Source organism: Puma concolor, chromosome D2 (genome assembly GCF_028749965.1).
Source record: "Puma concolor isolate L17-30 chromosome D2, mPumCon1.1.hap2, whole genome shotgun sequence".
Lineage (NCBI taxonomy): Eukaryota > Metazoa > Chordata > Mammalia > Carnivora > Felidae > Puma > Puma concolor.
In genome coordinates this window covers 36,439,392-36,467,221 of record NC_141677.1, presented here as the reverse complement: position 1 = coordinate 36,467,221, position 27,830 = coordinate 36,439,392, and the positions used below count along the sequence as shown (strand labels likewise).

Here is a 27,830-nt window from a genome sequence, read left to right as displayed (position 1 = left end):
TTTTATTTATTTTTGGGACAGAGAGAGACGGAGCATGAACGGGGGAGGGGCAGAGAGAGAGGGAGACACAGAATCGGAAACAGGCTCCAGGCTCTGAGCCATCCGCCCAGAGCCCGACGCGGGGCTCGAACTCACGGACCGCAAGATCGTGACCTGGCTGAAGACGGACGCTTAACCGACTGCGCCACCCAGGCGCCCCAAAAGACCTAATTTAAACAGCAGCAGAGATGCAACTCATGCCCAGGTCCTCAGAGTCTAAATCCAGTACCTTTTCTATTCCATCAAGCAGACTCTAGGGTCTGTCCTGGATTATTCCTTCCCAGAGTTCTCAAGAGAGACTAGCTGGGGCCACTACTAGAGAGGCTACAATTAGTAGTGATCATGAAGACAAGTTCAGTCATGGATCAAGTTCATATGGTCTATGACAATGCTTAGTGTTCCAACGACACCATGGTTCTAAGCTACTGAGCTACCCCCAACAGCTGTTTTCCCTTCTTTTCCTGTTTGTCATTATTTCCAAAGCTGACCTGCCAAGATGATGGCATCTTCCTAACATAATCTACAATTAAACCAAAACCAACCAGACAAAAGCTTTAATCTGTCCAAGAATAATTAGCAATTTGCTTCTCTTTTCTCCCTCTCAACTTAACCTACAATTATTCTATACCTTCAGGAAGATCACTTTTCTTCTCTAGTTTACACAAAAGAAAGGGGAAAGAGCAAATGGCTTATCTAAAAGACAATTAGGAATCAGTAAATGCCCGGGACTAGATACCATATTAAGATTTAAAGTTGCTGGGCCCAATCATTCACAAAAATAAAAACTTACTGTATAAAAAATAGACCATCTGCATTAGGAATGCAAGACACTCAAAGAAATGACTGCAATCCAACTTTCAAATGTTTTATTTTTAGTGTTTTTAAACATTTTAATACAACAAAGATATAAAATAATATATATTAGTTAAATCTGGATTTAATTTAGAATCAAGATATTTACTTATATACAATACTGTGCTTCAAGGTATGGCTACCACAGGAACGTTCACATCTTCAAGTAATACTAGTTTCTCTGTGGATAGAGTGACATTTAGGTAGTGTTCTTAAAACAAAACATGCCCACTTTAGTTTAGCAAACTCATTTTGCTTCCCCCGCTCAGTACCAGTTTCCACTTCCTTTGTTCCATATCAGGAATACTTCAATTGTCCTAATAATCCATAGATTCTCTCAAAAAAAATTATTAAAATTAAGCATTTTTAAGATGACTAACTAATAAGCCAGTAGTTTATACTGAAACAGACCTGAAATAACAACAAAATTATCATAGTATTCCTTCTCCCTCCACATCAGGCACAAAACATCCTTATGCTTAAACATGGAGTACACTGAATAAAAAGTCCATTGGCTAATTTAGGGTAAAACATATTCTAAAAACCAACCTTACCAGTAGCTGAATTATGGCTTATAGATTTCATAGATATTTTTATTGAACTTGATGCAAAATAATAGGCCACATTTAAGTTACTTGAAATTGGTGGCATTCACTGAGTGTGAGGGGTAGGTGAGAGGGGAGACCCAAAACCTTTCATCGTAATTTCAGTCATTCAGAGCTTCTCAAACACAGAGAGGGAGAAATCCTCAACCTCTTTCCTTTCTCACTTGTCATGTGAAGCAGTCTGACTTTTGATGTTACTAACAAGTCACCTCTACAGAGGTAAGGGGGTAATTCAGGCTACACTTTTACAAGTGCACACCATCTTAACCACCAAGTAAAGATGGCATTAAAACTGACATGCTTTGTTGGCTTTGAAACTATCTAAATGAAACCAATCCTGCTTAAGAAAGCTATTGGACTATTCTAAAAGAGAACTTTCTTGTCTCAAATGCCTGAATACCTTAAAGAACTGACACATGACTATTACTATAATTACTTTTTTTAAGGGATAACTTAGGTCTACAAAGACTATCAAAGAAGTAAATTTATTAGATCACAGAGTTTAAAACAAGAATATGGTTAACGTTCTCAAGCATTTTAGAACATGAATCCTTAAAAAATGTTTACTATAAAACTAATGATGAAATTGCCTTTTGCTGAATACACTGAAAGCAGGTTAGTGTTATGAATATGACTTTGAAATATAAATAACACTTTCCAAACAGATGTCTCTAAAAGAGACTTTCATATAAGCTATAAAAGGATTTGGCTCCTCAGTTTCCATTTACAAATTGTAAGATTTTTGAAATTCTAAGTAACAACACTCAGGCAGGTACAGGGTAAGAAAGAGCCACTTGTGGTGTGTGTAAATCATTACACAATCAGCAGGTCTTTTAGTCAACAGGTGTTTTGTTGTGAACAGTCCACATTTCTTCAGCTGACTGGTTCTAAGATTACCTTCATTGCTTTCTGATTACGAAAAAAATACTTAATCAGATATGGAAGCTGTATTTTTACCCCAGCAATTCTGACCACAGAGAGTTATGGAAAGGATAGGCATTTGAGAATTTTGCAGCAAAGCCAAAAAAGGTTTCTCCCAAATTATTCAGTAATAACAATAAATGTGCCTTCTTCAAAATCTCCTACTCTCTACTAACTTCAATCACCCTTCAGTTAACAATGTCCTGCATAGACTTAAAAAAAGAAAAAAAGACAAAAAAGGCTACACTGTCCTCAGGAACATAGAGAAATGCATTGAGGACTTTCAATATAACCTCCAGTTTGCATTCCCCAAACCAAAACCTTCTTGGTTCCTTCTATACTGAACTTTCAGTATTTTATAAGCTTTCACAAGCCTGCAACTGAAGACAGGGCAAAAAAATATATAGATCTAAGGCATGTAGCTTCTCCACCTAGCCACATTCATACCCAAAATGTGAATATAAATACCACATTTCCAATGGTTTAGATTTTAACAAGAAAAAAAAAATACAAAGACAAAATCTGGAGAGTTTCTGGACAAAACAAAACAAAACACAACTGTAATATAGGTTTCATATTAAAAAAAGAAATGGAAAAGAATTTTGTGTCCAAGTTTTCCAAGAAAGAGACTTGGAGATGATGAATTTATGTAAACACTGCCTTGTATTAGTTATAAATTATAAATCTAGCTTACCTTTTCCTCAAATCAGATATGATAAATGCAAGGCTGAAAACTTATTTTACAATCCTCATTGCAGTCTGCTGTTAGGCACTCTGCAAAGTTAGTTACAATTTTTTTTTTTTCTATTTTGTTCTAGAATAGAATCCATATAAAGGAAAGAAGACTGATGTTAGGAAATTTATCATTAAGTAGCTATCCAACATTCTTGAATTAATGTTGCCACAGCTTTTCTTCAAACATTTTTCCAAAAGCTAACATTAAGTCCCTCCCTAGCTAAAATACAGTCTTGCTCTGTCACTTGGAAAGAATGCTCGTTACACATAATTTGACCTCAAGAGTCATAGGAAACATCCTTCACCTTTCATGATTATGCAGTTTCCTTACATGAAATGTTGGCATTTTTGTCCCTAGCATGTAAAACAATCAACAATTTAAGATAGAAGATTCTAAAGTGTGAGTTTTAAAATCATAATAAAATTTGAATTGCCTTGTGTCATTTCTCAGGTGAGAAATAAGATATAATATTCAGAGTAGACTCAAATTGGGGTAATTCAGCACTGGCTGAAACTTGTTTGCATAATATTCCTTTCCTGCTCACTCCCTTCAAGCTCCTCTGTACCTTATACAGGGGTGGGAATAGGACTCAAAATGCAAAAATAAAATATTTCACCCACATGACAAGCAGATTTCAGCTAAGTGGCCTAATTTTAGACCTCAATATGTCAGCACTTTTTCCAACTCCTTGTTTTAAAATGGAATGTAAAAACTACACACTTAATTTTCCAAGTGGCTAAGCTCAATCAGTTGGGGCTCAAATTCCAATTCCATAACCATTCTACTGTCATAACTATTAAAATCATTAAAAGCAAAGTGACAAATGTTATCACAGGGGTCAGATTACTTACGGTACTAAATTTCTAGTGTAAACAGTAACTAAGTTATATCACTTCCTGACTGCCAAATTAAGACAAAATAGAAAGAATGTATGTACACAATTGTATTTAAAAATGAAAAACAACAAAACCTTTTTATATCCAAATATATTTGAGACTGTTTACTTCTGATGGCCAAGAATGACAAATAATAAACCAAATATTGTATAATGCCTGCAACCTGTTATCATTTCTTTTCAGAAATAGAAAAAATATTCTTTGCATGCAAACCTCCCTACTTAAAGACATCAGAACTTTATCTAACATTTGGTAAAACACTCCACTATTTTACTCATTAAATAACATCATTAAATAGCATAAAATTGGGTTGTCATAAGTCTAACTAACAACTACAGCACAAAGTTGTTCCAGGTACCTACCTCACTAAAATTAAGCCAATTTGATTTTTATGGATGCAGCCACTTATCCCTCAAAAATACTGACTGATGGTCATACTGAGCCCTCAGAACAAAATAGGAACTGCATCTTGTGTTTTATCTTTGGTGAAAAATGCCAGTACCATATTTTTACTCAGTTACCTCATGGATAGCCCCTTTCATTTTCTTCTTGTTTCAGGCATCCTGGCATGTTCAGTATACTTTTCTTAAAGATGGTTCAGGAGGCAAAAATTATTTGTTAGTAATACAGATTACTTTGTAGAGTTGCAATTTTCAAGAATACAGAGATCAGTTCAAAGAACAAATACTGCTCACTTGGTAGGGGTTTTTCCCTTGAAGATATTAAGGAGCTTAAAAAAAATTATTTCTTGACTAGAGTCCTAATGAAATTACAAACAAACAAACAAACAAACAAACAAAACCACTTTCAACCAGCAAATTGCTTAAGTTCAACAAGCCAGTACTCAACAGGTAAAGGTAACAATCTGACTTCAATCACAACATTAAGTTTGTTGAAAAAGAAGGGTCAGGAAACATCTACTTAAACTTAAGCTTCCTATTCAAACAGATATGTAAGGACTCTTGATTGTTCTTGATTTCTATAATCATAGCCTTGCTCAGAATATGAACTTTACTTTGTCAACATATAAGCCCAAAAGCAAGGCATCCAGGAACAACCTAGGGGGAGAAAGCAAAGTTACTCACTTTCGACAACTACTATATATTTAATCAAGAACCCATTACAAAGGTAGTCTTTATCCAATTAATCTTTTCATTATTGCTGGTTTTGAAAATGGCCAACAATATTCATTAGGTACTGTACCATTAACATTGCATTCAAAAAAAGAAAACATGGGAAACCAAATTCTTGCTCTCCTACTCTGCTGATATGCTCTGGTATTGGCTAGAGTATGGTAGTACAAAAAGAGTCTTGTCGTGATATAAAAGGCAATAAACACATCAATGGAATAATGTTCATGGGCAGCCAAAATGAAGAAGATTCCAAAGAGGTTGAGAACCCAGGATAAAGTGTGCAAGAAATTCCAGCTTCTTGGTGTATCTGGGAAAAGGACAGAAACATCGTTTCAAAACCACATTCCTTCCAGTGCTCCTAAGTCATGTGTTTCTTAGATCAGTCTGTTCCTTTCATTCTTCACAGAACTTGACAGCCTTCCCACAGCCTCCTCTGCAGCCAGTTATCTAATATGCATGGAAGCATTAAAGAGATACTTACATTCAGTGACAAAGAAATTCAGCATAGTTAGGACGACTGTGTGACCACTGAACATGTAATCTCCGCAAGTGTGAACACCAGTTAGGGTCATACCAAAGCCACTCCAAATGGCAAAGGCCCGGCGCAGTTTCTCCCATACACTGCCATATACCTATAAAGAAAGCTACAGATTAGAGAGGTAGGAGCTTCTGAACATCTACTCCCATTGAAATTCAAATGCTGAGTGACTTAGAAATAAGATCTAAACGAAAGCAACCAGACTCCCAGTCTAATTCCAGACATCAAGAAAGAGTGGTCAGAAATATTCTGGTAATTACATGAAATCAATGTAATTCAAATTTCTCTACTAGAAGTTCCTTTACAGTGAAAAGGTCACTATTACACAAAATGTTTCCAAGTTTTAATCCAATAATACAGTAGTATTTGCTGGCTGTTCTTGTCAACAAGAAAGAGGCTATGACAGTGACAATGGCTACCATTCAATGTCTATTCATTTTCCCCTTCTTAACTGGTAACAGAATTTCAAACACTGCATTTCCTATCCTCCCTTACAGGCTTGGTGTGGTTATGTGACTAAGTTTTATACAAATAAGATGTAAGTGGAATTGTAAAAGATTTCTGGGAAGGCTAATTATAAAGGAAGGAGACAACAACTATACAGGAGAGCAGAAAGACAGAAGAATCATGAGTTGTGGTTAATTAAGTCCATACAATTACACATGACCTACTTTCAGATTTCTCTTATGAGAGAGAATAAACCGTTTGTTTATTAAACCATGCCACCTTGAATTTCCTGTTATTTAAAGCCAAATCTAATCCCAACTCCCACACATAAGCTTAAAAAAGCAATCCATTTTGAGGAAGAGTTTGAGTAAAGGTCACTTTTTTTTAAAGGCATTTAACACATAATAACAGTACAAAAAATTGCTAGAATTTAGTGTGCATTTACTATGTGTAAGGTATACTGCTAAGTGCCTTATGTGTTACTGTATTTAATTTCCACAACAATCCTATGAAATGATTCAATTGTGCAGATGAGGAAACTGGCTTAGAGAGGTCACACAGTTAGTAAGTAACACAACAAGGATGTGAATCTTTGTTCACATGTGAATCCAGGAAGACCAATTCTAAAGTCCTAAGTCTTAGAATTCCACTCTCCTTGCTAGATGGGGTGCTGCCCAATTCATCAATCATTTAATAAAGCCAGTTAGATTTAAAAAAAAAAAAAAAAAAAGCAGGGCAGGACAAGAAGAGGAATTTATTATTAGACAAAAGGAAAGAGAAGTTACTAAAATACACATGGTTTGGTTCCTCTAAGCCCTCTAAGAAGAACAGCGTTGGAGATAGTACTCTTGTAAGAATAAGAAATTAGGCAATGAAGCACAGAGACTGCTAGGAAAATGTATCTCAGCCAGGGACAGGAAAAAAATGATGCCAGTCAAAAGAAAGCAATCATTTCTCAGTTACTCAAGTCTCCCTATCCCTTCCAATTTTAAATATCCCAAATATTCTTCCAGAAAAATAAAAATTAAAACATAACAGACTAAGATGCCTTGATAAGACAAGGTACAAAAATCTGCTTTAAGTAGTTCTTTCCTTAGGGTGGGTCCATTGCTACGTTTCAAAAACAGGCAGGTTCTTGGTTCTGTCCCTAAACCTCCTACTTCTGGGAATGAGATTTCAAGCAATTACTTTATTTCAATGAAAATGCCCTATGGAGTTCACTGTAAGGGACTTGACTGCTAGTTACTATCACCTTAACCTTCTATTTTTAACAACTGCAACAAATAATACAGGTCAATAAGTAGGTTATATTATAATTTAAAGCAATTAACAGTATTTAGGGCAAATTTGAATAGAAATGTCCACATATAACTAACTGATAATGAAAAACAGTCATTAGAGACAGAAAAAGGGTTATCCATACTATAGAGGAATGGTACCTAATTTATTTTTGTAGTACATGTTGTAGCGCTATGTACATATATCATTCTCTTTAGTGGCTGACCCAACAATTAAATCCCTCAGCTACAGGAAATTCTCTTTTCAGTGTAATAAGCTTATATATTTCTTTTTAAAAATCTCTTCTAATCAATTACCATACTATTTGGGGGAAATTGTTCTATCCCTATTTCACACCATGTACAGAAACAAATTCAGAAGAGTAAAGATTTAAATAGAAAACATAAGACCGTAGAAGTCTCATATCATTATCTTTCATTAATCAGAATGACAATGACTCTAAAAATTGATAATAAGTAGTGCTGGCATGAGAGTGGGAAAACTGATATGCATACAGTGTAGGTAGTAGTGAAAAATTTGTCTTTTCTGGTAAACATTTGAGCAATATCATCACTATTTTTAATGTTCATGTTCTTTGAAGTCATAATTCCACTTCCAGGAATTTATCTTAAGTAGATGTTTAAATAAGTGAAAATACATAAATGCACCAGGATTTTTACAAAGGCACTGTTTATAAAGAGTAAGATTTGGAAACAACATAAATGTGTATCATTTGGAAACTGGTAAATCATATAATGGGACACTGCAGCTATTAAAAAAATGAGGTATAACCATATGCATTTCTTTAGAAAAAAGTAATTAACATTAAATAAAACATAAGTTAAAAGAACAATATCTGCAATATAATCTCATCTTTTATTTAGAAAGTATCTATTATATAAACTTATGTGAATGTGTAAGCATGCTTAAAAATAGTCTATGTGGCTATATACCCAACTGTTAATAGTATTATTTATGGGATGGGTGAAAGAGGAAATTATGTGAGCTTTTACTTTTTTTTTTTTAATGTTTATTTTTGAGAGAGAGAGAGAGAGAGAGAGCGCGAGCGCGATTTGCAGGGCTTTAACTCATGAATCGTGAGATCATAACCTGAGCTGAAGTCTTTTTAACCAATTGAGCTCCATGTGAGCTTTCACTTTTCAATTTATATATTTTCAGAAAAATAAAATATTTCCTTTACACGAAATCCTAAGGGTCATATTAACCTTTCCCCCTTGCTTACTGGTCAGTGTCCTAATACCTAGAGAAAGTTTTGTTACCCTTCAGCTCAGGGCTGTATTTTTAGTTCTTGATCTCCTTTGGCTGCTTAATCTTCCTTTGCTGGCATTTCAGCTATTTACATTGCAATAGAAGACCTGACAATTATGTTTTACACTTTACAAAGAATATTAAAATAACAACAAAGCTGTTAACACATACATTTGAATATTAGGGAATACATAACTAAAGCATGGAAGTTTATAATAGTAGGATAATAAATTCTTTTGTCCAAATTTAATGAGTCTCAAAGGCCAATTTTGTATAGTATAGGTGGTTTTCAGGTTTTTAAAATTTTTTGTTATCTGGGTTTTGTTGTTGTTCCCATCTGCATAATCTCTCCTCTCTCAATTTAATCAAAAGAGAAGATATGTCTACAATATAGCAAAACAAGCTACAAAGTTTAAAACAAAAACAATAAATCAGCCATTATTTAGTATAGTATATCCCAGGAAAGAGTAAAGTTTAGAATAGAGTTTAGAATGCTTTAAATGGAATATGGTCAAACTGCAAAACTTTTAAAAAAGGAGTGATGAGGACACTGAAGGGACCAGAGTCATGTCGTATGAGGAACTAACGATGTTCAGTATACTGGGAAAGGGAAAATGACAATTGAAAGAAACTTGTTTTCTTTTCTTTCTGTGTTTGTTTATTTTTGAGAGAAAGAGAGAGAGAGTACGAGCAGGGGAGGAGGGGCAAAGAGAGAGGGAGACACAGAATCCAAAGCAGGCCCCAGGCTCTGAGCTGTCAGCACAGAGCTCAATGTGGGGCTTGAACCCACGAGCAGTGAGATCATGACTTGAGCCAAAGTCGGACACTCAACCGACTGAGCCACCCAGGTGCCCCAAAAGGAACTTGCTTTCTATAGCTTCACGGCACAGAACCAGTTTCAATGGACTGATGTAACAGGGAGGTAGATTTTGGCTTAAGATTACTACCAAATTATTTCTAGAAATCTATAGAGATCTATAGATCTAGAAATCTATAGAGATTTCTTACAGATATTGAAAATACTTAAAAGCACATTTTACTATTAAAAGCAAAATCTTAGCCCTATTACATATATGGTGCCATCAACCCACCAAGAACAAAAGGAAAGAATGATGAAGAGGTAGCAGGCTACCTTTCCAGTACACTGCAGGTGCTGTCCTGGCACGGAGAGGGAGGTCACAAACATGGTAAAGCAGCGAAGCAAGAACACAGTACCCATCAGACTACAGAGCCTTCGAAGAAGTATTGACCTGTGAACAGAGTGACCAAAAAAGAGAGAAAGATCAGAAGAAAGCAAACCAAAAAACTCCAGGCATCAAGTGTTTACTTAAAGGAAGAACAGACAGGAAAACCACTAGAACTAGACTCTTTGAAGAGGACAGAAATTTTAGAGAATTCTTCAATCTAAAGCATCATTGTCTAATAGAACTTTCCGCAATGATGGAAATGCTCTATAACCGCACTAATAAGGTATCTACATGTGGCTCCTGAGTACTTGAAATGTGACTAGTACAACCAAGGAACTGAATTTTAATTTTATTTCATTTTCATTAATTTAAATAGCCAGATGTGGCTAGTACCTGCCATGTTAGACACTGCAGACCTAAGAGCATCATTTCATTGATAAGAAAATATGGCTAAGAGAAGGTAAAGGAGCTAGTGAGAAAGAAGTAAGACTAGTACCTAGCCTGATTCTTAGCTTAATGTTAGCCCTGTTATTCAACTATCGCTCATAAATTATTTATTTTATGAGAGGTAAAACTAAACACATGATTCTGGGGAATTTTTTGCTGATTAATAACACCGTAAATTGGTTACCGATAGTAGCTATCTAAGAAACATTCTCTAACTTCTCCTAAGTTAAACGTAAGGTATAAAATAGTAAGTCTTTTGGGGTGCCTGGGTGGCTTAACACTTAACACTTAACACTTAACACTTAACACTGGTTAAGTGTCTGATTTTGGCTCAGGTCATGATCTCATAGTTCATGAGTTCAAGCCCCGCCTCCGGCTCTGTGCTGACAGCTCAGAGCCTAAAGCCTGCTTCAGATCTGTGGCTCCCTCTCTCTCTGCCTGTCCCCCACTTGTGCTCTGTCTCTCTCAAAAATAAACATAAAAAATTTTTTTAAATACTGTTTTTTTTAATACCAAGTTTTATATTAAGTAAACTTAAAATTTTGAACTGCACTGTAATATCACTTGTACTGTCATATTATTTTTTTAAATGCCTTAAACCAAAACAGACTATAAGATTCTTAAAAACAGGAATTATGCTTTACACGTTTTTGAAATGCTCTTCCCACCCTCAAAAAAGCACTGAACACAGGTTAAGACATCTCAAATTTTAGTGTGTACACCTGGGATGGAGCTTAGGCATCTACATCTTAACAAGAAGCCTGGTGAGTCTAATGAAAGTAGTGCAAAGACCACATTTTGAGAAACACTTTCTTTGACAAATTAAACATCAAAACTTGCATTTAACTGGCCACTGCTATGCTTTGCTAAACCTACCACAGTTTCCTGTTTTGAAGAGTGGAGAAATTCAAATTCACTGGGTCTTGTGAGTCAAAGTTAAATCAGAGAGCACCAGTGATATACATGTTCTTAAATCACCTCTGGTTTTAAGCAATTCAGAGTTAAAAATATTGCTGGAAAATGGGAAAGAATGAAGCACAATACAGCCTGAGAGTGTGACAACAATAGCAATCATCAACCTTTCTTTTCACCTTCAAAGCGATGCAATAACTGCTGCTTAGGAACTGAAGCCCATCAGCAGTGTACCTCAAGCACTTCCTGGTGAGGAGAACCGATCAAAAATTCAAGAAACTGTCCCTATTTCTCATCAGTGTCCAAAGACAACAGATAGCAGATCCACAAACTTTAGAGTTCTTTAAAATTTTTCTTCACTATGCCTTTTTACTTAAATAATTTCCTCTCACTAAAGTAGGAAAGAAGCCTCCCTTATACTTTTTTTTTTAATAAAAAAATTTTTTTCCTTTATATTTCTTAGTGGAAGTGCCAAAGAAGCACTTTCTCTATTCATCAATTTCCTACACCATCTTAAGCAAACCACACTGGCTAGACAGATGTGCATGGTGTGCAAAACAATCCCTTTTCTAATGAGCCTCCTGCAAGCAGAGAACAATGTCTTCCATTCAAGCACTATCCTTGTCCAAAGACCATCTTTGGACAAGTTTGGAGGAGTTTCTATCCTTCCACAAAAAGTGATATTTCCGGTTTGTTTCCAAAGAAAGTTAAAGCTAGACTGTTAGCGATTGGCTAACGGCCGAACATTGCCAACTCTGATCTTTGTGTTCAGAATACATTCAGAATGTAACTAAATATGGAGGTATTACCTCACGGTGACTTTCTTGTTGATCAAACCCAAAACATTTTCCATAATGGCTAAAGGAAATTAACAAGGAAACTACAAAGGGAGAAACAAGGTTTGATGAACTTTATCCAAGACAGTAAAAACATTTTGTCTTTTAATGGAATAACTGAGGTACCTGTGTTTGTGGAGAAGAAGAACCAGGAGCCAAATATAGCACAAAATCATGCCACATACTTCTGTCATGGCAAAGGCCCATGGGATTCTAGGAACACTGAAAGAGAAAAAAATTACATTTCATACTGACAAGAAGTGCATGTATGTGACACCTTTTGCAACATGATACTCTTCAAAATTTATTTCTATAACTTTTACCTCTTTCAGGAGAGGATATTTAAAGAACCTGGGGGAAAGATCTGTTTCATCAAATATCTCATTTATCAAAACTTCTTTGCTGGTTTTGATTCCCAATTAATGGTTCTCTGTGAAGAGGTGACAATCCTTTTCCTCCCCCCCGTAGAATGGTAGACCTGGATACGAAACTGCCCACAAAAATCAATGGGAAAGGGTTCACCTCCTGCATGATGTGCTAACTGCAGAATCCAGACAATTGGGGCTTGAACTTGACTCTTTTCTCCCTATAGCAATTTTTATTTTTTAATTTGGTTTTGTTTTAGAGGCAGTAAATTGTTTTTACTCCTTTTTCTGCCCTCCTTTGTTTTATATCCTTGTTTTCTTCTATTGTTTCCATTGACCCCTCTTTCCTCACGAAATCCACAGCTCCTGTGGTTATTCACTAGTAAAATACATGTCACATTTCCTAATTTAAAAAGAAAGAGAAAGGGGCACCTGGCTGGCTCAGTTAGTAGAGCATGTGACTCTTGATCTTGAGGTTTAAGTTTGATCCCCATGTTGGGTATAGAGATTACTTACAATCTTAAAAAATAAATAAATAAAAAGAGTGAAGGAGGAGAAAGAGAAGACAGAGGGGGAAAGGAGGTAAAGGTGGAAATGAATTAGTGCAAATATATCATCTCCAGGTGATCATCTTTTTTTTTTTTTTTCCATTTATTTACTTTGAGAGATTCAGAGAGCATGAGCTACAGCGGGGTAGGGGGTAGGGTGGGGAGAGAGGGAGAGGGAGAGAGACATAAAATCCCAAGCAGACTCAACACTGCCAGCATGGAGCCTGATGCAGGGCTTGAACTCACAAATTGTGAGATCATGACCTGAACTGAAATCGAGTCAGGCGCTTAACCAACTAAGCCACCCAGGCACCCCTGATTGTCTTATTTTTATTCTTTGTACATTTCCACTAAAATTTTTTGTACAATGTATTAATTTTATAACTAAGGAAATAAACGTATCTTTAAAAATAAAACATGAAACCTGAAAGAAAGGTATTAATAGTTTTATCCAACCAAACCTTATTCAAAGTGAAGAGAATACATCATCTTTAGTCAGGGACTTGTCATTTATTACCTCAAAAGATTCCTCTTACGTATTTTTAATCTATTGCTGCCTTATTTATCTCGCATTACTAGGGGAAAAGGTTATCACATATCAGAAATTTTTAAATAAAAGAAAAATTCCTTTAAAAGACTTTTAACTGTATAAATTTTTAAATGAACATTTAAAAATAATACATATGTATATATGTGTGTATGTATATATGTGTGTGTGTGTATGTGTGTGTATATATATATATAAAATTGTTTTATATATATATATATATATATATATATATATATATATATATAAAACAATTTTACAATGTTTAGGATGAAAATACATTTCTGCCCCACCCTCTACCTAATTCTTGCTTCCCAGAGGCAATCACTTTCACTCTTGTGTTTCATTTAGCATTATATCTCTTAGCTCCCACAGTCCATTTTCTCTCCCCTATTCTCTACAGTTTCACAATTTTTTAAAAAATAATTTTTGGCTTTTACTTAAGTTTCTAAATACCATTTGCAGCTGAGTCAGTAGAGAACAATAATTAAATCCCTTTCTTGTAGAAATTCTTATAATTCTCTAGAGCTAAAAAATCTTTCTTTCTTTTCTTTTCTTTTTAGTTTGCTCTGTTTCTTATGTGCCTATCATCAATTCAGCTTCAAACTATTCTACCAATTCAATTTTTCCTTTTGGGGAAATCTCTCTTAGAGCTCTTCTTTTTTTTTTTTTTTTTTTTTCAAATTTAGTAGGTTTGGTCATGATCCCAAGGTTTGCCTTTCCCAGAATGGCATATAAATGGAATCACACAGTACGGTTGCATTTTCTAGTCTGCCCGTATGGCTCTTTTTTTGAAGTAAAACTCGACTTTCACCTTGTAAACTCCTCTTTTCTATATTAGATTCTTTGTTTCCTGAATCCAAGTACTCGTCTTTTTCAGTTTACTCTTTAGTTTTGATTGTTTCCTCCATTCGTTTTCTGAGAAAGACAGGCTGAAGGACAAACTTGTTTTTAATGTTAGATTTATTGAGGTTTAATTTACAACCCAAAAAATTCATCCCTTTTAGCTGTGTAGTTAGTTCAATGAGGTTGACAAACGTATTTGTCAGTCATGTAACCACCGCCACTATAAAGATATAGAATATTTTCATTACTCCAAAAAGTTCCCTTGTGCCCCTCTGTAGTCAACACCCTCTCTCACTTCTAGCTCTGGGGCAACAAGTCAACTGATTTCTGTCCTATATAGGTTTGCCTTTCTCAGAATGGCATATAAATGGAATCACACAGTATTTATCTAGATACCTTTTGTATCTGCCTATTTTCACTTAGTATATTTCAGATCTACCCATATATACTGCATGTATAATTCTTTACCCTTTCTTTATCTACAATTTCCTTTCCATTCACTGGTTGATGGGTATTTCGGATATGTAATGGATATTTGGATATATTCAGTTTTGGGTGGTTTTGAATAAAGACCACATACAAGTCTTTGCATGGATATATGTTTTCATTTCTCTTAGGTAAATACTTAGAAGTGAAACTGTTAAGGGTTATGTTAAGGATATGTTTAACTTTTTTTTTTCAATTTTTTTTTTTTTTTCAACGTTTATTTATTTTTTTGGGACAGAGAGAGACAGAGCGTGAACGGGGGAGGGGCAGAGAGAGAGGGAGACACAGAATCGGAAACAGGCTCCAGGCTCCGAACCATCAGCCCAGAGCCTGACGCGGGGCTCGAACTCCCGGACCGCGAGATCGTGACCTGGCTGAAGTCGGACGCTTAACCGACTGCGCCACCCAGGCGCCCCAGGATATGTTTAACTTTTTAAGAAACTATCAAACAGGGGGCGCCTAGGTGGCTCAGTCGGTTTAGTGTCTGACTCTTGATTTCAGCTCAGGTCATGATCCCAAGGTCATGGGATCAAGCCCTGTGTCAGGTTCCATGCTGAGCATGGAGCCTGCTTAGGATACTCTCCCTCTCTCTCTCTCCCTCTTTTGCTCCTCTCCCTGTTTGCATTCTCTAAAATAAAAAACAAATTATTAAAAAAAACACCACAACTATCAAGCTGTTTTCAAAGCAGTTCTGTCATTTTGCATCTCTACCAGCAATGTATGAGATTATCAGTTCCTCTGAATCCTCATCAGGCGTTATCATCAATTTTTTTCATTTTAGTAATTCTAGTAGCTGTGGGATTGGAAAGTAAATATTTTGAGACTTGAAAACTTAAAAATATCCTTGGGTCTATCAGCAATTGCACTACTAGGTATTTCCAAAGGATACAAAAATGCTAATTCAAAGGGGCATATGCACCCCAATGTTTACAGCAGCGCTATCAATAGTCAAATTATGGAAAGAGCCCAAATGTCCACTGACTGATGAATGGATAATGATGTGGTGTGTCTGTGTGTGTGTGTGTGTGATGGAATATTACTCGGTGACCAAAAAGAATGAAATCTTGCCATTTGCAACAATGTGGATGGAACTAGAGTATATTATACTAAACCAAATAGCTCAGAGAAAGACAAATAGCATGATTTCACTCATGTGGAATTTAAGAAACAAAACAGATGAACATTGGGGAAGAAAGGGAAAATAAGATAAAAACAGGGAGGCAAAGCATAAGAGACTCTTTACAGAGAACAAAGTGAGGGTTGCTGGAGGGGAGTAGGTGGGGGGATGGGCTAAATGGGTGATGCTCATTAATTAGGAGGGCACTTGTTGGGATCAGCACTGGGTGTTACATGTAAGTGATGAATCACTAAATTCTACTCTGAAACCAATACTACACTATATGTTAACTAACTTGAATTTAAATTTTAAAAAAATTTAAAAACTATCCTTCGGTCTAACCTTATAACTAATTGGTAGTTTGCTTGGACTGAGAATTCTAAGTTAGATGTTATTTTGTCTCAGAAAGTTAAAGGTCTTGTCCTCTAGCTTCCACTGTTGCAAAGAATTTGATGCTATTTAGATTTCCAATCTTTTCTATGTTACTTGTTCTGTCTCTTAAGAAGCTAAATTTTAGGGGGCACCTGGGTTGCTCAGTTGGTTGGGCTTCTGACTTCAGCTCAGGTCATGATCTCACAGCTTGTGAGTTCAAGCCCTGCATCGGGCTCTGTGCTGACAGCTCGGAGCCTGGAGCCTGCTTCAGATTCTGTGCCTCCCTCTCTCTGTGTCCCTCTCCTACTTGCACTCTGTCTCTCTCTCTCAAAAATAAAGATTAAAAAAAATAAATTAAAAAAAAAGAAGCTAAATTTTAGGATCTTCAGCCTAAAATCCAGTGTTATAAAATTTTCCATTTCTTATTCAGTGGGCCCTTTCAATCTGGAAAGTCACATCCTTTGAATTCAGGAAATTTCCTTTATTATATCCTAAATAATATCTTCCCCTTCATTTTCTCTATGTATTCTTTCTAATACCCTTATTTGTTCACTGTTGGGCCAAATGGATTGATCTTACTTTTTCTCCTCTACTTTTCATTTTTGTTCTACATACAGGGCAATTTATCAAATCTATATCCCAATTATTCTGCTGGATTTTAAATTTCTACTTTCATTTTTAATTTTCCAAAAGCTTTTTTTCTTCTGAATTTTCCTTTTTTATAGCCTACTGTTACTGTCTCATAAAATGCAACATAACATCTCATCTGTGAGAATATGGTTTATTTTTTGAAGTGTTCTTATGCTATTTTGTGTTTCCCATGTTGCTTTTTTCTGTTTGCATTGGTCTTTTGTCCTTAAATGTCTGATCATTCTTGACCATTCATATTTGACAGTGAAGCACTAAAAAAATAATTTGAAGCTCTGTGCGCATAGATTGAGCTTCTCACGTTGTGGGTTTCATGGTAGAGTGATAAAGGGGTCTGGTTGATGAGATAGGGATATCTCCCCTACCATTGTATCTATAGTCCTTTTCTCTTGTGTAGGTTTTCCAAGGAGAGGGATCTGTTCTCCTGCTGAGATGACTGGTGCTGGGAGGGAATGGGGATAAGAAGTCTGGCTACTTAAGGAAGGGAGCTAGAAGTTTCAGTGATCAGTATGTAAATTTATAGTAATCACCTTGAACACATCTAGGTACCTTTGTTCTCATGAGTCCAGAGTCCCTCACATTTAACTACTCTGGATACTATACCATCTATCTTCTGTTGGAATAGAGCAAGTCTAAAAGCTTTTCAACCAATTCTCCCATATTTGGCTCCTATTTGTACCTGGTTGTGACAGATACCTGGTGCCATCTGTTTAGAGAGTTTTTCTGGAGCTCTGCAACACAAACTCCCCTTTTGGACATTGCTAGCTCCGGTTCCTAATCTTATAATAGGCCCTCAACTTCCTACTTTCCAAATATTCATCATTATCACTACTTTTGCCTTCATAGGATTATAGGGTTCCCCTCCATCTCCTTTTTACTGTTATTTTAGTGGAATGTTGTGAGGAAATGTTTTTTCAAGATCTCATTATTTATTTTGATACAAAGTTATCTAAAATGCATTATACATGTACATACCTCTTTTTTCCTAGATAAAAATTTAACTGTGGTAATTATTACCATTACTTGGTAATAATCATGATTATGAACACTGATTATTACAGTGAATATGATAATGACCTCAGGATTACTGAGAAATGAAGGTTAAGCTCCAGGCTAGAGTAGTTTTTCCATTATTTATGTTTGCTTTTTATAGTGCTTCTGGTTCTTCTGTTACTAGTATGGCTATCAGCTATCCTTCCTCACTGTTTTAAGTGGGCCTGCCTATAGAGGCATCCCTATCTCCTAATTTTCTGTTTAAGATGTACTGAAGGTCTTGAAATTGTGTAACATAAGCTTCAGAAACAGACTTTGAAATAAAGATCAGTGTGAAAGTGATTAGGAGTGTTCCCAAGGGAAAACCTTAGGGTAGTAAGAAAATGAGATTAGGAAGGCAAGGAAGCAGGGTAAAAGTGAGACATCAAATAAAGGCTTGTGGGGTTAACTATGGCAAGGGTAATTATGGCTCAATCCTATGGGGACTTTGGGAGACAGTGTAGGTCCGACCTAAAAGTTGTCCCAATTAGGGTGAAGAGAAATAAAATATTTATATCCTATCTCATCAGTCATTAGTTAAAGGCCGTTGCTGGAAGGATGTAAATTCCTAAGCATGTTTGCCTCTCTTTCCAAGCAGGCAAAATGTATTCAGCAGCCCAGATGCAGCTCTCCAACACAGATACATTTACTGGATGTTGGGGGCGTCCACATGCAAGAAAATGAAAGAGATCTGAGAGTACACAGGAAAAACACTGATAGCACCTGTTACCATTCTCCTATGAATAAAGCTTCAATGCTTAAGAGCATGAAGATTTGTAGTGGGTGGCACTATACGGAGTCAGGCAAAATTTGGCTTCATATCCCCATTACAAACTGAAAATTACATATATGTTTACACAAAATTTTGTACACAAATGTTCATAAGCAGCATTAATGGCAGCCAAAAAGTGGACACACCCAAACATTCATTAACTGATTAATGATAAACAAAATGTAGTATATATCCATACAATGGAGTATTATTCTGTAATAAAAAGGAATGAAGCACTGATACATATTACTATATGGATGAATCTTGAAAAATTATGCTAAATGAAAGAAGCCAATCACACGCAAAAAAGGCCACATATTGTATGATTCCATTTATATGAAATGTCCAGAACAAATTCACAGGTGTAGAAAGTAAATTAGTGGTTTCCAGGGAATGGAAGGAGGAGGGAATGGAATGAGACTGATAATGGATAGGAGTTTCTTTCTGGGGTAATGAAAATATTCTGGAATTAGTGGTGATAGTTGCACAATTTTGTAAATATAATAAAACCCACTGAATTGTACACTTTAAAATAAAATCCTCATTTCTCTCTCAGGTCATTTTTCCACCTTTCTCCCACTACACCTTGGTTATAGGCATCTATCGAACCTCAGCATCCATTCTCTCATTTTTTGAAGACTTCAGCTTCTGGTTCACTGTCACTTTCTCTAAAACTTCTATTGTAACTTGCGTTCTTCTCACTTATCTTTTTACTTCTCCTTTGGCCTTGTCTTTTACTCTGCTTCAGTGACCTGCACCCATGGTTATAACCTGGATCTTGTCATTACTAAGATTATTTTTCATAATCTTAATTTCAAGAATCCTATATAAACCAACACCTCTTTGCTTTCCAGCTTATTCCTTCTAGTACTCCCAACTTCAATAATTTTGAGACCTAAAATCCATTGATCTTACAACATTTTCACTGTCCTTCACCTATCTCATTTCCTCATGTCCCTTCTTATCCACCTGAGTCCATGGTCAGTCATTATAATCACTCCCTTGCCTGGTCTTCCTTCATCATGCTGCCTAGCAAACCTTCAACCCTGCTTATTAAATCCAGTTATCCACCTATTCCATCCACCTATTTGAGTGAGGTAGTAAAAATACATCATGCCAACATGACTACTAACTTCAAGGAGGCCATCAGTGCTGCTACTACATCACACAAGTCTACTCACTCTCCTAGATGACTATTTTACACCCCATTCATTTTCCTCAAACTGCCATCTTTCTCTCCATTGTAACTCTCTATTTGCAGAGAAAATAAAAACAATCAGGAGAGCACTTCCTCATGCTCTACCATCACATCTAACAATGTGCTTCTGTATTTTCTATCTTCTCTGTTATGTATGAACAGTCCATGTGCCTAAACCAACCTCTCCTACCGATTAGATCCCATCACTTTTCATTTACTCAAGGACATGACTCTGATCATGTCCCTCTCTTTCCTCCTAACATCATTCCCCTCCGCCTAAATTGGGTCATTCCTATAATCAATACAACAAACATACTATAATATAGCCCATCCCAAACTAAAATCCTGGTGACTCTCTATCCTTTCCTTCTCTGTCCAAGATAGAGCTCCATTTCTCTACCACCTTTACAGGAAACCTTTTAAGATTTGATTGTTTCCAATTTCTCTCTTCCTATTCTTTTTCTCTCTTATCAACTCTAACCAATTTTTTTTTTTAACTTTTCTTGGCTATGAAAAGTTGAACGAATAAATACTTTAAGGTCTTCACTTAAATCCTCCGTACAAGAATTACCATTTTTTCCACATTTATTTTTTTTCACTCTTTCTATGCATAGCTACATACACACACACACATACTGTTTTGGAAGAACCTGAACCCACCCCCTGCAAAGTAAGTTGCAGACATTATGACACTTCTCTCCTAAATACTACAACATGATTCTCCTAGGAAGAAGGATATCCTTTTCATAACACAATACACTATTATACCCAGGAAACTGTAACACTGATTGTTAGACAACATTGTTTAATATGAAGTCCATACCCAAAATTTCCTAAATGTCCCCAAAATGTCAACAGTATGTATTTTTTCTTGATATAGGTTCCAATTAAAGTTCATATATTGCTCTTGGTTACAGCTCTTCAATATCCCTACAATTCTCTCTGCCTGACTTCCGTTTGCTATAATATCTACATTTTTGGAGAGTCCAGATCAGCTGTCTTATTAGACTGTTCCTTGTTCTGGATTTGTCTGATAATTTCCTCATGATTAGACTTAGGTTACATTTGGAGGGGCAAGATTATTATATAGTTGATACTGTGAACATCACATCCAATGCACATGTCAGTTTGAAATGCTACATTTGATCATTTGGTTAAAACAATGCATGTCAGATCATGACACTGGAAAGCTACCTTATTCTTCCTATAATTAAGTAGTATGTGAGATGATTATTTTCAAATCATGTGAACATCCTTGATCTTTCACCTAATGATTTTAGCATCCACTGATGACTTGCCTGAATCAATTACTATGCTGGATGTTGCAAAATAGGCCATCCATGTTTATTTGCTGGTATCATTCTTGAAGAATTTCCCCTCTTGCCAGACCATTTTTTGTTTATCACTATGGATTCACAAATTCTTTCTTTTACTCAATATATTAGAATCCATTACCATCACTATGCTTTTGGATGTTTTAATTGCCCTAGTTTGATCAGTGCAAGTCCCTTCAAACCAGCGCATATGTTCTTCTGACATGCTTTCATTGGTTTTATGCACTTCCTTGATTTATGGAACAAGAGCTGTTTCACTCATTTTATATTTTCCTTGCTTCACACTTAAAACCAGTTCATATCAGTTCTTAAAAATCTTCCTCACTCTTCTTTGTGATTTAGTAGTACTCTGCTATGCAGAGTATTATATTCAACCAGTTTTCCAAGGATAGGCATTTATATTATTTCCAATATTTGCAATTACTACAAATAATGTCACAATGAGCAACTGTCACAATGAGCATATGTTTCCTATTTGTGGATTATATCCCATTAGGTAAATTTCAGTAAGTCTCATATTCTCTTTTGAACCCATTATAATCAGCTTCTGCTTTTACTAACTCTTGTGAAGGTCAATGTTGCTATATCTGATGGTCAATTATCCACATTTGACTTGATCCCTGAATAGCACTTAAAAACAGCTAATTATTAATTATTCCTGCCCTCTTAAAATACTTTTTTTTATCTTGGCTTCCAGGATACTACTTTCTCTCTCTGCCCTGACATTCTCAGTCTTCTTTACTGGTTTTGCCTTACTTCTCTGATTTCTGTTAGAATGTTCTTGGGCTTGGGGGCATCTGGGTGGCTCAGTTGGTTAACTGTCTGACTTTGGCTCAGGTCATGATCTCATGGCTTGTGAGTTGGAGCCCCACATTGGGCTCTGTGCTGACAGCTTCGGATTCTGTTTCTCCTTCTCTCTGCTCCTCCCATGCTCATGCTCCGTCTCCCTCTCTCTCTCTCTCTCTCTCTCTCTCAAAAATAAACATTTAAAAGATTAAAAAAAATAATAAGGAAATGTAAAACAGGCCGCTCATTTAATAAAAGAAAAAAAAAAGAAAAGAATGTTCTTGGGTTCAATCTTTAATCTTCCCACTTTTTAACTCACTCGCTAGAAGACCTTATCTAACATCACAGCTTTACCTGTGCTGGTAACTTCCAAATTTCAGCCTACATCTTTCTGAACTCCAACTCATCCTTCCATCTCTTACTTGACATAATGATTTGGTGTAAAAGATATCTCAATCTGACATGTCCAAAACCAAATCCTTACATTTCTTTCCAAGTCAGCTGTCTTCCCATCTCTGTAAAGGGCAACTCCATCCTTGCAAAGGGTCAGGTCAAAAATCTTGGAGTAATCCTTGACTTTTCTTTTTCTTATGCTTTACATGCAAATCCATCAGCAAATCTTGTTGGCTGCACTTTCTAAATATATAAATAGAACTTGACTCTTTCACACAATCTCTACCACTACTATCCTCATCCAATGCACCTCATTTTTGTCAAGGTGAATTCAATAATTTAATCCCTATTTGGCCATACTCACGTCCACACTCAGGCTATTCTCAGTACAACAACTAGAGTTACCTTTTAAAATGGAAGTTAGATCACTCCTTCTCTAAAATACTTTCCAATGGCTTCCCTTTTCATTCAGAATGAAAGCTAAAATCCACACAATAATCTACAAGTCACTATACAATCTGGATTCCTGTTTCCTCTCAAACTTCATCTCCAACTGTTCTTCCCAGCTCTCATCTGCTGTTCTTTAAACCTGCTAAGTACCCTACCAATTCAGGATTTCTGCAACTTGTGTTGCAACTTGGAATAAGGAAACAACTTGGAACAAAGAACAAGGAGCAAGGAACAACTTGTTTCCTCTGCCTCCAATACTCTTTCCTTAGATATCCATATGCTTTCTTCCTTACTTCCTTAGGGTCTTCTGTTTATAATTGGGAAAACTGTATAGAATAGGGGAGGAGATATAGGGATCTAACAGTTTCTTCAACAGCTTTCATTAGATTCTTCTTTTAGCACCACCCTTTCATCTGCAATACCCAGAGTTTTGAGAAATCTGCAATATAGACTGGGTTGGTTCTCATTTATCCCAATTGCTGTTTTAGAATTTGATTATTTTAGGTCTGTTTGTTGCCACTCATCCACCTACTTTCAAACTTCCAAAAATGTATGGCTACTCTCTCCTCTCTTATCTGCTGCATCCTTGTAGGCTTACACCTTAAACAAAAACCTCTTTACTACACTTTAAATTGGGGTTTGTGAGGACAAAAATGTGATATGTACATCATTTTGCCATCTCAACACGAATACTTTAATTCACTTCATTAAAAAAAAAACACATTCTAAACAAAAAAAAAACATTCTACAAGGCACTTTCAGAAGGGTAAATATTTTATAAAAACAATCAGGAAAGTTCTACAAACTTGAAACAGATTTTTAAAATCACAAATATAAAAACTAATAGTTTTGAGTTTTGTTCTATTCTTATTTTTCATATGCATATACTATATTCTTTTTTATGCATGCAACACTTCATAAAAACAAGAGGATACTATCAATGAATCAATTTGTATTATTTGTGATAATTCCAATTTATTTGGTGATACAGGAGCCTTCCCCATATTTTTGGAAAAGCTTTTAAACCCCATTCATCAAGAAAAGGTAACCAAATTCCATTTATTATAGACACCATTCCAGGAAACCCTTTTAAAATGTGAACTGCCCAAGGAGCTATAATATAGCTATAAAAAAAATAAATTAAGCAGTGGCTTTTCCCACTCACACAGGCTTAAGGTCTAATTTACTTTAAGACAGGGGAACCTGGGTGGCTCAGTCGGTTAAGCGTCTGACTTTGGCCCAGGTCATGATCTCACAGTTTGTGAGTTCGAGCCCCGCATCAGGCTCTGTACTGACAGCTTGGAGCCTGGAGCCTACTTTAGATTCTGAGTCTCCCTCTTTCTCTCTCTGCCCCTCCCCCAGCTCATGCTCATACTCTATCTCTGTCAAAAATAAATAAACTTAAAAAAAAAAAAGCGACTTCAAAGCATATCTTCATATGCTACCAGATAAATAGAAAGTATGTATCAACCAAAATAATAACAAACAACATAATTATCATAACTATATTATCATTGCTGTTATTGCAACCTTCTGCAAACTTGGCAACTAGAAACAAAACTTACCTGTCTAAGAATATATCTGGGAGTGGTGGATAGGTCTGCATATCAGGCACTCGCTCGTGGACTATAACCATAATGAAAGATGTAAACCCAAATACTATAAAAACATATATACAACTCAATATGGTCTTCCAATACTCTGGGTCCAATCTTCGAATAGAATGTTTGTTTTTACCATTCATGTACTGGTACTGATCAGAATTCAAATCAGTGATTGGTCCATCACAGTCATGTGAAGGCTCTCCATTACAGAGCCACTCTGCACTGTGAAGAGCACTGATGAAAGGTGTCATGGAACCCATGGGACTGTCACTGTTGTATCCCATTTCTTCTAAAACATCAATATGTATTTTCTGCAATTTTCGGACTGAGAGCATTAACCTTTTAATGTCCCCTAAGATTTTGATTTCCAGAGGAGGAGACCGGAGATCATATTCAGTCAATGTTAGCAATGTGATTCCATCAAGTCGGTGCTTATTACATAAAATGTCCACATATTCAAAAAAGCCTTCATCCTTCAGCCAAACAGCTACATGCTTGGTAGTCCAGCGGCGAATGCAGAGGTGATTAGGAACAGCCATTTCCTTTTCCACTGCCTGTCCAGGGAAATCAGGAAAACAAAACAAAAACTTCAGTGTGTCCTAACAACTCCTTTAAAGACCAAATACACGTAAACATACCAGAAACAATAATTTTTCTACTCTGATCTATTGGCTTCTAGAAGACAGTAAAAAGGAAAAAAAAAAAACCCAAATGATTGGTTTTCAGTAGATTAACATTCTAATAATTTTATGATATGGCCCCCACAGAAGAAGGAAGGCTAATGACTAAACATTTTTACAAAAAATTACTCTACAAATGGCCTTTCCACACCATAGCAAGTGTAACTTCATTAGAAAAAGCCTACTGCTGAGAATTGAGAAAAATCTCATTTTAATGCTTTTCTTAAAATGAGATACAGAAAGATACCTAATACATAAAAATTAATCAAATTTTAGAAATCTTCATGTTTGATGGAATAAGTATCTCCCACTTCTCTAAAATGAGAAAACAAAAACAAGAAACACCACCAAGGTAGATAGAGAACTAGTTTTAGGAAACCCCTTAGATTAAGAATATTTCTACCCACTACACAAATGATTTCTAAACAGATATAAAGCCTATAAACTAGATATAAGTATCTTATTAGCTCATTTCTTTCCATACTTTGAATATACCATTATAGAACTAAATAAGAAATTTCCTTCTTAAACTATCACTGAGATTTCAGTGATAAAATTTTTAAAAGAAAACTGTCATTTCAATGTACTCATATTTGAGGACCCAAACTTTATATTGTGATTGTAAAAGGCCAATGATGTACTATCTGAAAATGTACTAATTATTTTTACTACTTTGATCCACATAGTTCTGTTTATGTTCTTTTTCCATTCTAAAACTTTCAGTAACTTGGGCCTCTATCAGGTTTATAAGATAACACAGGAGACAAAGGCCTACATGGAAAAAACTTATTTCCCTGAAGTACTTTCCTCAGTTACTAAAGCATGTGGGTTTTCTGACATCTTCCATATTTTTAAAGATCCTATTTCCTTCTGAGATGATTTTTTAATTAATTTTTTTGAGAGAGAAGGTGCAAGTAAGCGAGGGAGCAGAGAAAGAGAGAATCCCACGAGGGGTAAGAGAGAGAGAGAGAGAGAGAGAGAGAGAGGAGACGATTTTTTAAAAAAAACACAGTAGGCAAACTTTAAAGCATAACAACAACAAAAAAATAAAGAATGACATAAGAAATACCCAAATGTCCACTACCCAGTTTGAAAAAATATCAAATAATTCCAATATATGTTCTGTTTCTTAATCTGGGTATTAGTCATACAGGTTATGTTCATTTTATAAAAATTCAAGAAACTATATGCTTATGATCTACACTTTACGTATGTTAAACTATATTTTAAAAGTTTGCTTTAAAAGGCCAAAAACAAAACATCAATACAATTGAATGTCCCTCCCTGATACTGTCCCCTTCCTCCCCTTCCCAGATGAAATAATTGTTGATTTTGGTGTTTATCATTTTCTTATAATATGCACTTTTGGCTATGATAAATCTTCTATGCTTACTTATGTTGAGAAAAGTAAAAAAACTGCTACTGTTCTACATTCTTCCCCTACCCACACAAACTCTTGCCATGAAGACTTATAAATACTTGAAAAAGGCAGATACTTAACTACATGAGCACCACCACTTACACCATCAAAAATATTCAGGCAACAAGAAATGCTTATTAAATATTTATTTCTTAATTACTAAAAAGCAATCCTAATTTTTGGAAGCCTTTAATCAGATTTTGTTTCCAAACAGAGTTTTTCATATTATCAATCCACAATAGCTTTTCAGTCTTAGAACATTAACAGCACATCTGCCTATAAGGATCTGTATGCTTTAAAAAGCTGCCTAATTCTTATGTACTAAAGAGCTACATAAACTCTTACTCAGCTCTTTTTAGCTACAGTATATCATCGCCATCCCAAACATGTTTTATGCAGTTTACCACATTGAATTTATACACACTGATGTATATAATTTTATGTAAGTTATCACATATATACAAAATTCCATTAAAATGACTTTGGTATGTTTTAGTTCATATATATATCCAGATGGTTTCATCCCACCCACTACATACATATCTCTTCCCCAAAGATATGCTCTGAATTAATTTCTTCATCTTTGAATATCCAACCACACCTGTTACATACAAACTCTGCAGCAGTTACGATGTAGCAAATTTGCAAAGTTCATCTCCCACAAAACAAGGCTGGATTCTTCTGTCATTTTATTTTCTATTCTGCTACCTTTCTCCTTTCTCAAACAGCTTACCACCAATGGGTTCCAAGTCACTCCCATCCTTATAGCATTATCCTTCAGTACGGTTTTGTCTCATACACTGTTCAAAATGATCTTCTCTTTGTTGTTTTCTTTTTTTTCCCCTGTCTTAGATCACCAGTTCTCTATACTCTCAATTGGGCCAACAATCAAAGTTTGATGCTGGTGTTTTAGCTGCTACAAAACGAGTAACACAAGGAAGCCTTCTGGAAGTCTTTGAGCCTGCTGTGGCAATGTCCTAAAAACATGACACACTCCACTAATGTGCTTCATCAGGTCAGGACATGTCCTTTAATTGTATGCTACTACATATAGAGGCCCATATTTATGTAACACCGTGAAAACCTGCACTAAAGAGGTATATTAAAAAGATGATAAAAGGCTTTAGGGCCAATTT

At 35.7% G+C, this 27,830-nt stretch overlaps 1 protein-coding gene across 4 annotated transcripts in view; it reads right to left on the bottom strand.

Annotated features, from left to right (window-relative positions):
- Positions 1–890: 890 nt before the first annotated feature.
- SAMD8 (sterile alpha motif domain containing 8) overlaps positions 891–27,830 on the bottom strand; it is a 51,882-nt gene continuing 24,942 nt past the window's right edge. For all 4 annotated transcript variants that reach the window (XM_025917981.2, XM_086680057.1, XM_086680059.1 and 1 more), the window contains 5 exons: positions 24,556–25,148; positions 12,223–12,318; positions 9,847–9,964; positions 5,664–5,814; positions 891–5,489 (listed from right to left, as the gene is read on the bottom strand). In XM_025917981.2, coding sequence (XP_025773766.1) covers positions 5,185–5,489; positions 5,664–5,814; positions 9,847–9,964; positions 12,223–12,318; positions 24,556–25,148 — 1,263 coding nt within the window. In that variant the 3' untranslated portion in view covers positions 891–5,184. The remainder of the gene's footprint in view (positions 5,490–5,663; positions 5,815–9,846; positions 9,965–12,222; positions 12,319–24,555; positions 25,149–27,830) is intronic.